General features: G+C 41.3%; 1 protein-coding gene across 1 annotated transcript in view; it reads right to left on the reverse strand.

Moving 5' to 3' along the window:
- Positions 1-8,712, reverse strand: part of LOC131204018 (protein mono-ADP-ribosyltransferase PARP14-like) — a 34,541-nt gene extending 25,829 nt beyond the window's left edge. The window contains exons 1-6 of the mRNA XM_058194817.1: positions 8,470-8,712; positions 7,005-7,144; positions 4,452-4,485; positions 3,490-3,687; positions 2,300-2,557; positions 475-711 (exon numbers count right to left, since the gene is read on the reverse strand). Of these exons, the coding sequence (XP_058050800.1) occupies positions 475-711; positions 2,300-2,557; positions 3,490-3,687; positions 4,452-4,485; positions 7,005-7,144; positions 8,470-8,668 (1,066 nt within the window). The 5' untranslated portion in view covers positions 8,669-8,712. The remainder of the gene's footprint in view (positions 1-474; positions 712-2,299; positions 2,558-3,489; positions 3,688-4,451; positions 4,486-7,004; positions 7,145-8,469) is intronic.
- Between the last annotated feature and the right edge of the window lie 5,419 nt (positions 8,713-14,131).

Below are 14,131 nucleotides of genomic sequence, written 5' to 3' on the forward strand. Positions count from 1 at the left end.
ACAGACAGTATCTCCCTGCCTTTCCATTTTCATAACTGCCTACAAAGCAACCACGCTAAAACTTTGCAGCTGTCAAACCTCCCTGAATTGGAAAGTACTGTCCTTGGAAAAATTGCTGGCCTAGAAACCACTGATTAAGAACAACCAAAAACAAAATCCACCTGTGCTGGATTCAACAAAAGGCCTACCAAGTCTATTTTTCTATTTCAAGGTTCCATAAACAAAAGATAACACCATGTCTTCTTCCCAGTTGCTACCCAGCAAATGTCTTGAGAGAGACCTCCTGTTTCTGAAATAGGTAAGTGATATATTCCATAAATGTGCCCTATACCTCTTTGCTCCATCACTACACATTAAAACATAAATCAGGGTCAGGAATAATTGGGTCCTATTTGCCTTTTGCATTGATCCAGTATTTGCACTGACCAAACAAAATTATATTTAGTGGGTGTCGCATACATTATCACGCATTACCTTTGCTCTCCTGAAATGTGATTATGGCAGAATTGTCTTCAGGAGTGTAACTGATATTCAGCACCAGACCACCACCGTGCTTCTTGCTTTCAAAATAGATAACAATATAGTCTTTAGGAATTTCAGGGGGAATATTTTCAACCAAGATGCTTTTAGGCATTTCCAAAGATCGAGCTGAAATCTTTTGTTGCTGAACCCTATGGTACCGGTTGAATGCTTTGATAAATTTGTCTATTTCTGCAAACAAAATTGAAGCATAAACCAAAAAAAGATGTTAGATAATGTCACTGATTATTTAACCCCTGTTAAGTAATTTTATTTTTTTTCTGTAAAAGTTGCTGTTCTTAATCAGGCAAATATGCTCAACTGCAGTCTACAGAAAGCCCTTGACTTAGGACTGATTACTTAGTGACAGTTGAAAGCTACAACTGCCTCACACACGCCAGCAATCACAATCAGTTAGAAATCGGAGTTTCCTGGATTGTAGGCCCTGAACCACTACAGTAAACCTTACCAAAATTATTTCAAGTACATAATGTATAAACACACATTTTTCAACAAGGTGAGGGATTTTCAATTCCTCTGCACTTATTTTCCCTTCAAAAGGCAGAGAACCTGTGCTTTTTGGTTGAATTTTGATTCTGTGATACTACGAGACTTTCAAAATTGCAAAAAGAGTCTTAATGGTCCTAAGTAATTCTAGCCTGGGGAAGGTCTACCTTGGTCTTCTAATATAAAAATGTAATTCTACATTATCTTTAGATTCCCCGAAGACCTCTCTCTTCATTCACTTTTCCTGTAAGAGAACTGTATGAGTCATAAACGAATGGCGGTATTTTGTTATCATTTCTTTTTGAAGGACTATGGTTTAATCCATTGTTCTATTACATTTTATTGTTAAGCATTCAATGCACATTTAATAAATTATATTTTGTAAGTGCAATCTGTTTTTCTTTTCAGTTTGATTCACAATGATCAACTGACGTTTGCTTACATACATGTACAAATATTTCCTTAAATTAGTGAAACCCAAGAAACCACTTTGGCTCAGATCAGTCCAATAATGCATTTATCTCATTGTGTCGTGCACTTGCAGCACTTCACAATTTGTCTCATAAACCTAGCTGGAATGCCAACTGTTGAAACTTGGAATTCCACACACGATAAAGTCTCAGTGTGCCACAAAGGCTACCAGATGGTGGCTGAAAAAATACAGACGTCACTAGTTTTCTGAATCTTTCTATTGTCCTCTGGGATCTGCTGGATTTTTGCCATCACGTATGGCAGCCCTGTGTAACCACCAACCACAACCAGAACTAGAGTAAACAGAGCCACTTCCAAAATCATATACGTGAGCACAATGGTTTAGATCAGGGGTCTCCAACCTTGGTCCCTTTAAAACTTGTGGACTTCAACTCCCACAGTTCCTCAGCCTCAGGGACTCTGGGAGTTGAAGTCCACAAGTCTTAAAGGGACCAAGGTTGGAGATCCCTGGTTTAGATAAAATACATATATCTTCCAATGGACCTTCCAATCCCTCAGAGAATCAAATCTTTTTGTGAGTAAACTATTTTGTATAAACTTTTTGTGAGTAAACAATGTCTGATGGCTGTAACAATATTAACAGTGTAGCCAATCTTGGCCTAAGGCTTCCAAGATTTTACATTTGTGAATGTAAATGTCTTCCTAAAGCTCCAGAGCTTCTGCTTTTTTTTTTCACATCTTGCTCAATGAAAAGCTCTAAAGAATTTTAAAGTGCTATGGCTGTAAACAAGGTATGCAAGGCGTGTTTTTTATTATTATTTTATTCCTGATGCTTTCTTACCGATGAGGTTGATAAAAGTGATGACAGCAGCATTGCACTCAGGCATCATTTCCACATCAAAATCCTTATCTTCTTCTGAGAGGCCACTCACAGTCTCTACCAACAGAATGACCATGCACTCAATTGTAGTCTTCGGCACATTCTCAAGAACCACTTGAGAAGATGATGGCTCTTGACTCAATTCCTGCTGGTATTTTTTGACATGAAGTACAATTTTACTGACTTGGTGACAATCTCTTTGCAAAACCTCTTGGGCATCTAGTTGAAGAGAAAGATATTTTAAAAAAAATAACATTCCACAAACTATAGAAAAACACCTAACCAAAGTCTTCGACTCCCACAAAACTCGTGTGTGTGTGTGTGTGTGTGTGTGTGTGTGTGAGTGTGTGTGTGTGTAGCAGAGGTGCTATTCAGCAAGTTCTGACAGGTTCTGAAGAACCAGCAGCAGAAATTTTGAGTACTTCGGAGAACCAGCAAATACCACCTCTAGCTGGCCTCAGAGTGGGGTGGGAATGGAGATTTTGCAGTATCCTTCCCCCAGGAGTGTGGAGGGAATGGGGATTTTGCAGTATCCTTCCCCTGCCACAACCACCAAGCCACGCCCACCAAGCCACGCCCACAGAACTAGTAGTACAGAAATTTGAATTCCACCACTGGTATGTAGGCAAAGAAAGCTCAGGTTTCTGTATGTGTATTCTGTATGTGTGCATATGCAGTATACACACACACAAACAAATACATACAGTATGTACAAATATACACACATCTTTCCCCAAATTTCGTTGTATTATCTTCATTGTTCATTATGGATCACTTTGGTGATCAGATTTTTAGGGGAGGTGTGTACATTTAGTGTACACAGTACACTAAAGGAAGGTGTGAGGACAAAAATTAAGCAACCCCTGCTGTAGGCAGCAATGTTTGTAGAATGCCAAAATGTAAATGGCTATCACCTTGGAAGATGACCAAATCTTGTGAGAACTCAACATTTTCTTATGAACTTGCATGTAATAGGGGAGGTGAGATTTTGACTATTTTTTTTTAAAGGACCCACGCTTCATTCAAGGCCAGAAAATGCACCTTCACAAATACTTTGTGACATGATCTTCATAGCAACAGCAAGAAAAATAGAAACGGCCCATCTTTTAAAAATACAGTATCTGTCAGATAAAAGCTGTGATAGAAATTACCTTCTTTTTTTTCAAAGGTGACGATGAATTGTTGTCCATCTTTAATGCAGGACTTCACAGGCCCTCCACCAGAATGCCTCTTATTCTCAAAGTATAGCTCCAGGATGTCTACCTGAATTTCTCTGTCTGAATCTGCTGTTACTACAATGCTGAATTCCTCCTGGATGGCCATTTTTCCTGCTTCCTTTTCTGTGCAATCTGAAACATTGTATGAACTGTAGTTTACAAAAAGATTGTTCACCTATTACTATATAAAACGTAAACAAAAACATTGTTTGAATTAGAAAGATCTTTCAGCAATGGTTACTTGGAGAAAAAGTTGTTCCATTGGTGATAATTGGAGATCTGACATTTGTGACTTAACACCGTAGTTGTCTTTTGTTTAAGGGTTAATGACCATGAAGAAATATCAGGAGTGAAATGCTCCAGGTTGGGACCGGATCGGCCGATCCGGTAGCAATGGCGGCGGGTGGTTTGGAGAACCGGTAGCAAAAATCCCTGTCCCCCCACCCATGCCCACCCAATGCCAGGTCGCCTGCTTCCCTGCTTGCCACTTCTTTTAAAAAATGCTTTTAAAAGGTAAAAAAAAATAGGCTCTGACAATCACAGCTGAGCCACGCAATCATCAGAGCCTTTTTTTTTACTTTTAAAAGCATTTTTTACAACCCATTCAGCTGAATAGGTTATAAAGAATTGCTTTTAAAAGTAAAAAAAAAAAATTGTGTGCCACAGCTGATCACTCCCCCATGCGTGCTGTTCTACTTACTCCATGCCTCCTTTTGGCGTGCACTGAGTATGCTACATGCACCTTGCATTTGGTGCGTGGTGCGCACTGCACATGCGTGCAGTGAACAGGTAGTAAACCGGTTCAGATTTCACCACTGAGAAATATACTATACTATACCAAACCAGCATTTCACAATTTCACACCAGCAAGTGAAACAATAATTAATACTACTTACCAAGTTGATGGGTTTCTTTAGCTATCACAGGCCTCTAAAAGTAAGGCAACAGGTAACTATTAGAAAGATGACATTGCTTGCTTTTTCAATTGATTTTAACTAAGACCAATTAACCTGTCAATCCATATTACAAAAAAAAAATATTGCTAACTAAGCCCCCAAAAGAAGTGAAAGATTACACCCATAAAATTCAGCAGCTAACGAACTGAATAACCAGGAAAAAAAAGTAAGCGAAATTATTATCAGGGCTCCCAAAATGGAAACATATACAATTCCACTTTTAAAACTGTTAAGATGTCCAAATCAGACCTCTACTTCAGAAACAAAACTATTCTAGAACAGTTCCCTGAACTTGCAAACTGGAGGGATAATTCATATTGGATAATATAAGCTTCTCCTTTGCAAAACTTACTCATTGGGCATTTTCACTCAAACTCTCCAGTAAATTTTCAAGGAATCTTAAATGTAGGTTTTGATTATGAGCCATGGTGACGCAGTGGTTAGAATGAAATATTGAATTGGTTAGAATGAAGTATTGCAGCCTAATTCTGCCACAGTCAATTCTCCCTGGCCCAAGGTTGACTCAGCCTTCCAACATTCCAAGATCAGTAAAATGAGGACCCAGATTATTGGATGCAATACGCTGACTCTAAACCACTTGGAAAGGGCTGTAAACTACTCTGAAGCAGTATAAGTCTAAATGTTATTGGTACTGCTAAGCTATGGACCATACATCTCACCTTCCTAGCAACGGTTTTTGCATTTCCAGTAGAATGTTTCAACGCTTGCCATTTCAACATTTGATTTGATATCATGCTAAAGCATAATATATTTGTACTTTAGTGTCCAAATGAGGCCACAATACCTTCTTGAACAAAGCATGATTCTTAACAGTGTAACCAGGATATTCAAAGTAATGGCCATTGGCTTCAAAATGACAGGCATGACCAATGATCACAACTCTGGCTCTTTTTAACAGGTGTTACATGTACTTCACACATTTAAAAACAACAGGCCTTTGCCTGCCGCCATTTTGTTGTTCATTTGTACTCAGTGCAAAAATAAAAATATATTGTGCTCCATGTCACAGAGACTATTGCTGTGGATACCCCTGGCAATAAAGTCCTGATTTAGAATTTCTTCTTTTTCTAGGTCTAGATCAATCTTTAGACCACCTGAATGAAGCACCTTTTTGGTTTTGTCCTTGACCAAAAATAAGTCATTATCAGTACATGTTTCTGATAAAAGCCAACAAACCAGCAGATGGGCTAGCCTTTGGGTCTCTCCAAATTCACACATGTTGTTATCTGCTAAGACCCTCTAACTGAAATATTAGTTGTATGCTTAGGCATTCCAATCCTCAACTTATTCATGGTCCTCCAAGTTGTACAAGGGAGGTCAGACCCTTCTTCCTTTAATGTTCTTCCTTGCTCAATGGACTCCTTCCTCCATCTTATGATTCAATTTTGTTATTGCTTACCCTCAAGAATGTTTGTTCATGCCATAAAGCTTTTCCTGGATCTAAGTTGGCAGGTTTGGGGCATACAGTCCATTCAGAGGACGTTGACAATCATTCTTTTGCTTAGTTCTCTTGGTGTCTACTGCTACTTCTATCCTGATCTTAGGTGGGACAATGCCAGCGAGAGGATATATTTTCTTGACACACTGTCACTAGGTATACTGATATCAACTTTTTTTGCATATGCAGATGCACCCCATACTGGGACAGCATACTTTGCTACAGAGATGCTCAAGGCCAAAGCTGATGTGCACATCGTGGATGACTGCGTTCCCCATTTATCAATTTCCTGATGATATTGTTCCTCGAGCTGACTTTATCCTTAGCACTAAAGTTAGTAAGTGGCCCAAGTACATACTTATAAAGGCTTGGCAATACTGAGGCATAATGCAGCTTGTGTGATTTTAATTCAGAAAAGGGTGTGGACCCAAATATTCTTATAAACCAGGGGTGTCAAACTGGCGGCCCGCAGGCTGGATACGTCACGCACAGGCCACACCCACCCCAGCTCCGCAAAAGCAAAAAACATTGTGATACTTCATGATAGGTCGCATGACGTATCTAGTTTGACACCCATGTCGTAAACCAATATAAGGCTTAGTGTTATTATTAAAATGTTATCTTCCCCCCCTCTGTGTATGTATGTCTATCAGTCTGGATGTCTGTAAGTAGTTAGCATCCTTAATACTCCCACTTCCTGTTTCCCCCCTCCCCAACAACAACCCTGTGAAAAGGGTTAGACTCAGAGAGAGGGACTAGCTCAAAGTCACCCAGTTGGCTTTCATGTCTAAACTGGGGGTGGGATGGGGGTTAGAACTCAGTCTCTCCTGGTTTCTAGGCCAGGACCTGAACCGCTACACCAAACTGGTTCTCTGTTACATGCATAAGGCTACTACAGTTAATTCCACAAGCCATCATTAATGGTACATGTGAACTAGCACAGCCATAGTCTCCAAAACAAATGGGTATGGAGAATACAAAGCACAGATGTTCTCTATGTAACTGGACTATACTAGTATAGTGCACATACTTACCTGGCTTAGATCTTGTTCTTCCAGAGGCACATTGTTATTAGATGCTACTTCTACTGAAGGCAGTGAGACAGTTAACTTCAATGTCTTCATTTCTGGCAGACTGAGTTCATGGTTCTTAATATTAAGAACACTCTTTCTCACTGAAATGTAGAAAAGGATAGCTGTCATTTGACCTAGTTAATCTTAGATCAAAAATGAGCTATTGAGGTATTGGTTGGAACCCAGGAACTGAAAGTAAGCTTGTTTACATTACAATACAGTGGGTTAAGAAATCCCCTGAGATTTTGGGTACAACCAGGCTGAATACAGCTACTTTCTATTTCTAATTTGTGGAAGCAAATAAGAGTACATTCTGAGAGAACTTTGGTTGTTTAAACATTTTTTAGTTAGAAGGAACAAAGGATATTTAGAACTACTACGTCAATTCACAAACTAATTCAAAATTCAGTAACACTTCAGGATTACAGTTAACAACAGAATGTTCTAGTAATAGTATGTTTTCAAGATATTGAGTCACTTAAGCAGGTAAATCCCTATTTGAGATTACAATGTAGATGTGCTGGAATAGCAGTAAACGTAAACTTTAGCAGACTAACTAAATACAATTCCTGGAATTCAGTTTCAACGTATTAGCAGCAAATACAACAAAATAAAAGAAAGGGCCCAAAGAAGTATGTCAATAACTTCTAACTATATTTTTAGGATGATTTTGAGCCACTACACTTTTACGTTTATATCCCTTTATTATTTTTACAAATAACTCAAGGAGGCACACATAGCCAACACACTTCCCTATTTTCCCCAACAACAGCAACTCTGTGAAGTGAGTTAAGAGGGAGTAACTGGCCCAAAGTCCCCCAAGCTGGCTTTCATGGCTAAAGCAGGACTTGAACTCAAGTCTCCCACTTTCTAGCCTGATGCCTAAACTACTAGACCAAATGTAACATGCATGCTCTTCTGATGACTATAATATCCCGGATTAAAGGGAGGGGGCATGTAACAAATCTTAAGGTAAAGGTAAACACAAAGCCTGCTTGGCCACGTTTACAGTCCGGTTTGGTGTTTGTCTACGGGGATTCTTAAAGTCATCCTGGTCATGGCTGACCGAAGGGTGCTTTTTTTCAGGAGGCAACTGGAGTTTCTTGTTTTTCTTTGAAGAGGTTTCGCTTCTCATCCAAGAACCTGAGAGCTGAAGAAGCTTCTATAGGATGAGAAGCTAAAGGTCTTTAAAGAAAAACAAGAAAAGTCCAGTTGCCTCTTGCCCGGGCCGGGGGGGTGGAAGCACCTTTGGGACTACCTTACACGGTTTGCTTCTCTCCTGGGCGTCTCTCATCCAAGCACTATGCTAGGGCTGTGTAAGTTTGTTTATTTAACTTCCCGATATTCTTCCGAAAAGGGCCGCATCGCATCTTTTCTCCTCCCCCCACCCGCCGCGAGAACCGAAACCCGACTCTACCACACCTACCCTCTTCCTGAGCGAAATACACCGTGATCTGCTCTTCTCTGCCGGGATCTACATGGATCTTGCATTCCCCTCCTCCCGATCTCTTCGGGCTTTGGAAGTAACAGAGGAGCTTGTTCTTCAGAGTTTTGGTAAGGCTGCAATCCCAGTTCCCCTCGACCACAAGCGGAAAGCGGTAAGGCACTTCGCCCTCGGCCATCATCCTCTCGCTCCGAAGTCAGACAAACTCTCAAGTTCCACTTTCGATTTTCCTTCTCCGCTCGAATTTGGCCACGCCTTGCGAGAGCTTTTAGGCACCGGCTTCCTCCGCCCGCCCGCCCACTAGGCACGATGACCTCTCCAACGCCCATCCCTTCTCCAGCCAATGCCGCCAAAGGGAGTTGTCTTCCAGATCACGCGAGGGCCGTTGATTGCCTACTCTTGGGGTACGCCCTGGGAGCCGAGTCCAGTTTAGAATAGAATAGAATAGAATTTTTTATTGGCCAAGTGTGATTGGACACATAAGGAATTTGTCTTGGTGCATTTGCTCTCAGTGTAGATAAAAGAAAAGATACGTTCATCAAGGTACAACATTTACCACACAATTGATGGTCAATATATCAATATAAATCATAAGGATTGCCAGCAACAAAGTTACAGTCATACAGTCATAAGTGGAAAGAGATTGGTGATGGGAACGATGAGAAGATTAATAGTAGTGCAGATTTAGTAAATAGTTTGACAGTGTTGAGGGAATTATTTAGCAGAGTGATGGCCTTCGGGGAAAAAACTGCTCTTGTGTCTAGTTGTTCTGTTGTGCAGTGCTCTATAGCGTCGTTTTGAGGGTAGGAGTTGAAACAGTTTATGTCCTGGATGTGAGGGTTAGGGTTATTTAATTAATATTATTTAATTAATATTTAATTCCAAATATTCCAATATTCCAGTATTTGAGGGGCTGTCACAGAGAGGAGGGGGATCAAGCTGTTTTTTTAAAGCACCTGAAAGGCCAGACAAGGCATAATGGATGGAAACTGACCAAGGAGAGATTCAACCTAGAAATAAGGAGAAATTTTCTGACACTGAGTACAATCAAGCAGCGGAACAGAACTTGCCTTCGGAAGTTGTGGGAGCTTCATCGCTGGAAGCTTTCAAGAAGAGACTGGACTGCAATCTGTAAGAAATGATGAAAGGTCTCTTGCATGCGCGGGAGTGGGAGGATTGGAATAGATGACTTATAAGGTCCCTTCCAACTCTGTTATTCTGCTAATTCAGTTGGGGGTGATTTATTAGCAGTCAAGACTGGGACTTTAGATACCTTTTTATTCCATAGCTAAGCCCTGCAAAAGAGATATTGTTGTTAGTTGCGAAGTCATGTCCAACCTATCACAACCCTATGGACAACATTCCTCCAGGTCTTCCTGTCCTCTACCATCCTCTGGAGTCCATTTAAACTCATGCCTACTGCTTCAGTGACTCAATCCAGTCACCTCGTTCTCTGTCGTCCCGTTCTTTTTTTGCCCTCAATCTTTCCCAGCATTAGGCTCTTTTCTAGTGAGTCCTTCCTTCTCATTAAGTGGCCAAAGTATTTCAGTTTCATCTTCAGGATCTGACCTTCTAAAGAGCAGTCAGGGTTGATCTCCTCTATGACTGACCGGTTTGATCGCCTTGCAGTCCAAGGGACTCGCAGGAGTCTTCTCCAGCACCAGAGTTCAAAGGCCTCAGTTCTTTGGCACTCAGCATTTCTTATGGTCCAACTTTCTCAGCAATACATTGCAACTGGGTGTAGGAATTTAGCACCTACCCCCCTCCTAGAAGAATGAAATATTTTAGAAAATATTTAAAAGGCAGAATATATTTCCCTGGATGAGAAATGGAGAAACATGTTTTAAAGACAAAGCAGCTCCCTGCAACTTTCTCCCCCCACCCCCCACCCCCCACCTTTGTCAATGGGCCATTAAAGCTTCAGCCAAGCTCACTCATTTCCCCCCACCTTTGTCAATAGGTCAGAGGTAGAAACTCATTCTCCCCACCTTTGTCAATGGACCATCATCATCTGCAACATAATAGGACCCATCTAGCAACAGAAACTCACCACATGACACCTGGGAAGATTACATCAGCCAGCAAGGCTAGCTAAGACCCCCACCCCCTGGGAGTCTGACAGCCAATCAGGGTACTCTTCTTGTGCCTCAGGAAATTCAAAGCTCAGAAAAAGCATAAAGCTAGGGAGTGCAGAAGGATCTCATCCCTTTTCTGTTCAGGATCTCAAGCCATGTGATCCTGGCCACCATTAAACCATCTTTCCAAGCAGCCTCCATGTTTCCAGTGTCTTTGTCCCCACTTGGAACTGAACCGGGAATTTACGGGACCGCCTACTGCTACCAAATACCTCTCACCGACCCGTGCGCTCTCACAGAGAGGGACTCCTCAGGGTGCCGTCAGCTAGGCAGTGCCGTCTGGCGACACCCAGGGGAAGGGCCTTCTCTGTGGGGGCTCCCACCCTCTGGAACGAACTCCCTCCAGGACTTCGTCAACTTCCGGACCTCCGAACCTTTCGTCGCGAGCTTAAAACGCACTTATTCATCTGCGCGGGACTGGATTAGATTTTAAAGTTATTGGTTTTAAGGGTTTTTTTATTATTTATATTGTTTTTTAAATTCGGCAATAGAATACGTTTTTTAATTGTTTTTTAATTTGTATTTATATGTATTTTAACTGCCTGTGAACCGCCCTGAGTCCTTAGGGAGATAGGGCGGTATATAAATTTGAAAAATAAATAAAAATAAAATAAAATAAAAAACCCAGATGGATATTTCTTCCAACATGGGAAAACGATAGCTTTGACTATACGCACTTCTGTTGGCAGGGTGATGTCTCTGCTTTTTAGTACGCTGTCTAGATTTGCCATAGCTTTCCTCCCCAGGAGCAAGCATCTTTTTACTTCTTGGCTGCAGTCCCCATCTGCAGCGATCTTGGAGCCCAAGAAAATAAAATCTGTCACGACCTCCATTTCTTCCCCATCTATTTGCCAGGAACTGAGAGGGCTGGATGCCATGATCTTAGTTTTCTTAATGTTAAGTTTCAAGCCAACTTTTGCACTTCCTTCTTTGCCCGCATCAAGAGGCTCTTTAGTTTCTCTTCACTTCGCACTTCACAAAAGTGCAAAAAAAAGCAAAAACACTTTGCAAAAGAGACAAAGTAGTCCTTGACTTACAACAGTTCATTCAATGACCATTCAATGACGTCACTGAAAAAAGCATGTTATGATCGTTTTTCCATACTTATGATCATTGCAGTCATAGTCACATGATCAAAATTTGGATGCCTGGCAATTGATTCATGTTTGATGATGATTACAGTGCCCGGGGATCATGTGATCACTTTTTGCAACTTTCTGACAAGCGAAGTCAATGGGGCAACTAGATTCACTTAAACATCCATTTTGCTAACTTAACCACCAGCAGTGATTCACTTCACAACCATGGCAAGAAAGGTTGTAAAATAGGGCAAAATTCACAACACCTGTTTCACTTAGCAATGGAAGTTTTGGGCTTAATTGCAGTTGTAAGTTGAGGACTACCTGTACTATGATCAAATTTAGAACAAGCATCTGAACATGGACCAACATTATATTGGCTCTTCTGGTTTTTCAAATTAGATGGTATTTCACTCACCTGCTCTAATATTTCACTCTCATTTATTTATTAAATTTATATGGCTGCTCAAAGGTGCACACAAAGGTGACCCTGAGCTAGGGGTGAAATGCTACTGGTTCAGATCAGTTCTGCCATCCGGGTAGGGAAAATTTTGACTGGTTCAGGGAACTGGTAAAGAAAATTTTGATTGGCCCCAACCACCTGCCCTCCCTCTCCTCTCATCTCTCCTATTTTCTGTTGTTTATTAGCTCAACTGATTTGCGCCCCAGAGCAATTGCTGCCCAGCTGAGCTAAGAAATAGCAAATGAGTCTTAGTCTCATTTGCCCTTAGCTAGAACAGTGGTCACCAACCAGTCCATGGACCACTGGTGGTCCATGAGAAAATTTTGGTGGTCCGCAGAAAAATTATTTGCATTATTTATACTGCACTAAATACTATTTATCTTTTTAAAAAATTCATATTAGTGGTCCTTGGGATTTAAAATTATGAATTTAGTGCTCCCTGAAGTAAGAAAGGTTGGTAACCCCTGAGCTAGAATAATAAAGGGAAACTTTCTGTGGCTTTTTTTCCTCCCCTCCCCCCCAAGCAGGGAAAGGAATACTAGCTTTAATGAGATGTCTGGGCGTTGAGCCAAGAGCAATTATCACCAATTATCACCTCCTTACAATGTTGCGAATGCCTCCTCCAGGGAAGATTTCTCTATCTTCTATTTTTCTTCTACAGCAGAACAAAAAAGCCTCTTCCTGTGAAGGCTTTCCCAGTTCTTTATTCTGATTTTCTTCTGGAGTAAAAGAAAGCCCCTTCTAGTGAAGCAGTTCCACTGGTTAATTGCTCTCACTGTCAGGAAATTTCTTCTTAGTTTTAGGTTGCTTCTCTGTTTCTTCAGTTTCCATTCATTGCTTCTTGTTTTGCCTTCTGGTGCTTTGCAAAATATATTACCCACCCCTTCTTTTTGGCAGCTCCTTAAAAGCCTGTTGCCTATAACACTCTTTGGCAAAGCATGTGAGCCATTTCCTCCTTTCAGTGGTCCATGAAAGTGCATCTATAGTATGTAGGTAGTAAAATTGAAAAAAGGTGAACATTTTTACAGAACTATAGATACATTGAGGCTGGGTGTGAGAAGGAATGGCTGGGAGGGGAGGGGCCAGGTGAGGCACCCCTTGATATGAGTGACATTGAGTTGGCCATGCCCACCCAGTCACATGACCAACAAGCCACGCCCACAAAGCCACACCCACAGAACCGGTAGGAAAAAAATTTAGATTTCACCACTGCCGAGTGACTTACAAAATTAAAAATCACATCATAGACATAAAACCAAAAAAAACTCCAGCCACCAATGGCAACAGCAACATAATCAAATTGACCATTTGATTAGCTCCATGTCAATTCAGGGTCCACAGCCCTGCTGATAAAACCATGTATTTAGGGCCCATCAGAAAAGCAAGAGGGTGGGGACCAACCATAACTCTGGAGGTGGAATGCTGTGCCATAGAAAGGCGGCCACCACAGAGAAGGCCCTTAAATATGAAGCCAGCTTCATATTTCTTAACCAATAAAGTTTGAGAAACAGTTTGGTGCAGACTAAAAAAGCCAAGAGACCAGGAGACCTTGTCCTGCCCTTTCTAGGCGCAATGCCAGCTGCTGACTTGGGCCAGTCACTTTCTCTCAGCCCCAGGAAGGAGGCAAGGCAAGCCAAATGTGGCTTGGTACAGGAGAAGGTACGTAAAGAAGCCAATTTTCACACAAAAATAAGGAAAGATCAAAGACAAACGTTTTTATTTCTGTACAGAAGCAGAAGAGGTCCCAGGTTTCCCATTGTTGGAAGAAATGTCCATCTGGGTTCAGTTCCAAGTGGGGATAAAGACACTGGAAACATAGAGACTGCTTGGAAAGATGGTTTAATGGTGGACAGGATCACATGGTTTGAGTTCCTGAACAGAAAAGGGAGATACTGAGTGTGCCCTCTCTGAGCTTTGAACTTCCTGGGGCACAGGAAGAGTATCCTGATTGGTTGTCAGACTCCCGG

Source organism: Ahaetulla prasina, chromosome 1, assembly GCF_028640845.1.
Source record: "Ahaetulla prasina isolate Xishuangbanna chromosome 1, ASM2864084v1, whole genome shotgun sequence".
In the NCBI taxonomy this organism is placed as follows: Eukaryota; Metazoa; Chordata; class Lepidosauria; order Squamata; family Colubridae; genus Ahaetulla; species Ahaetulla prasina.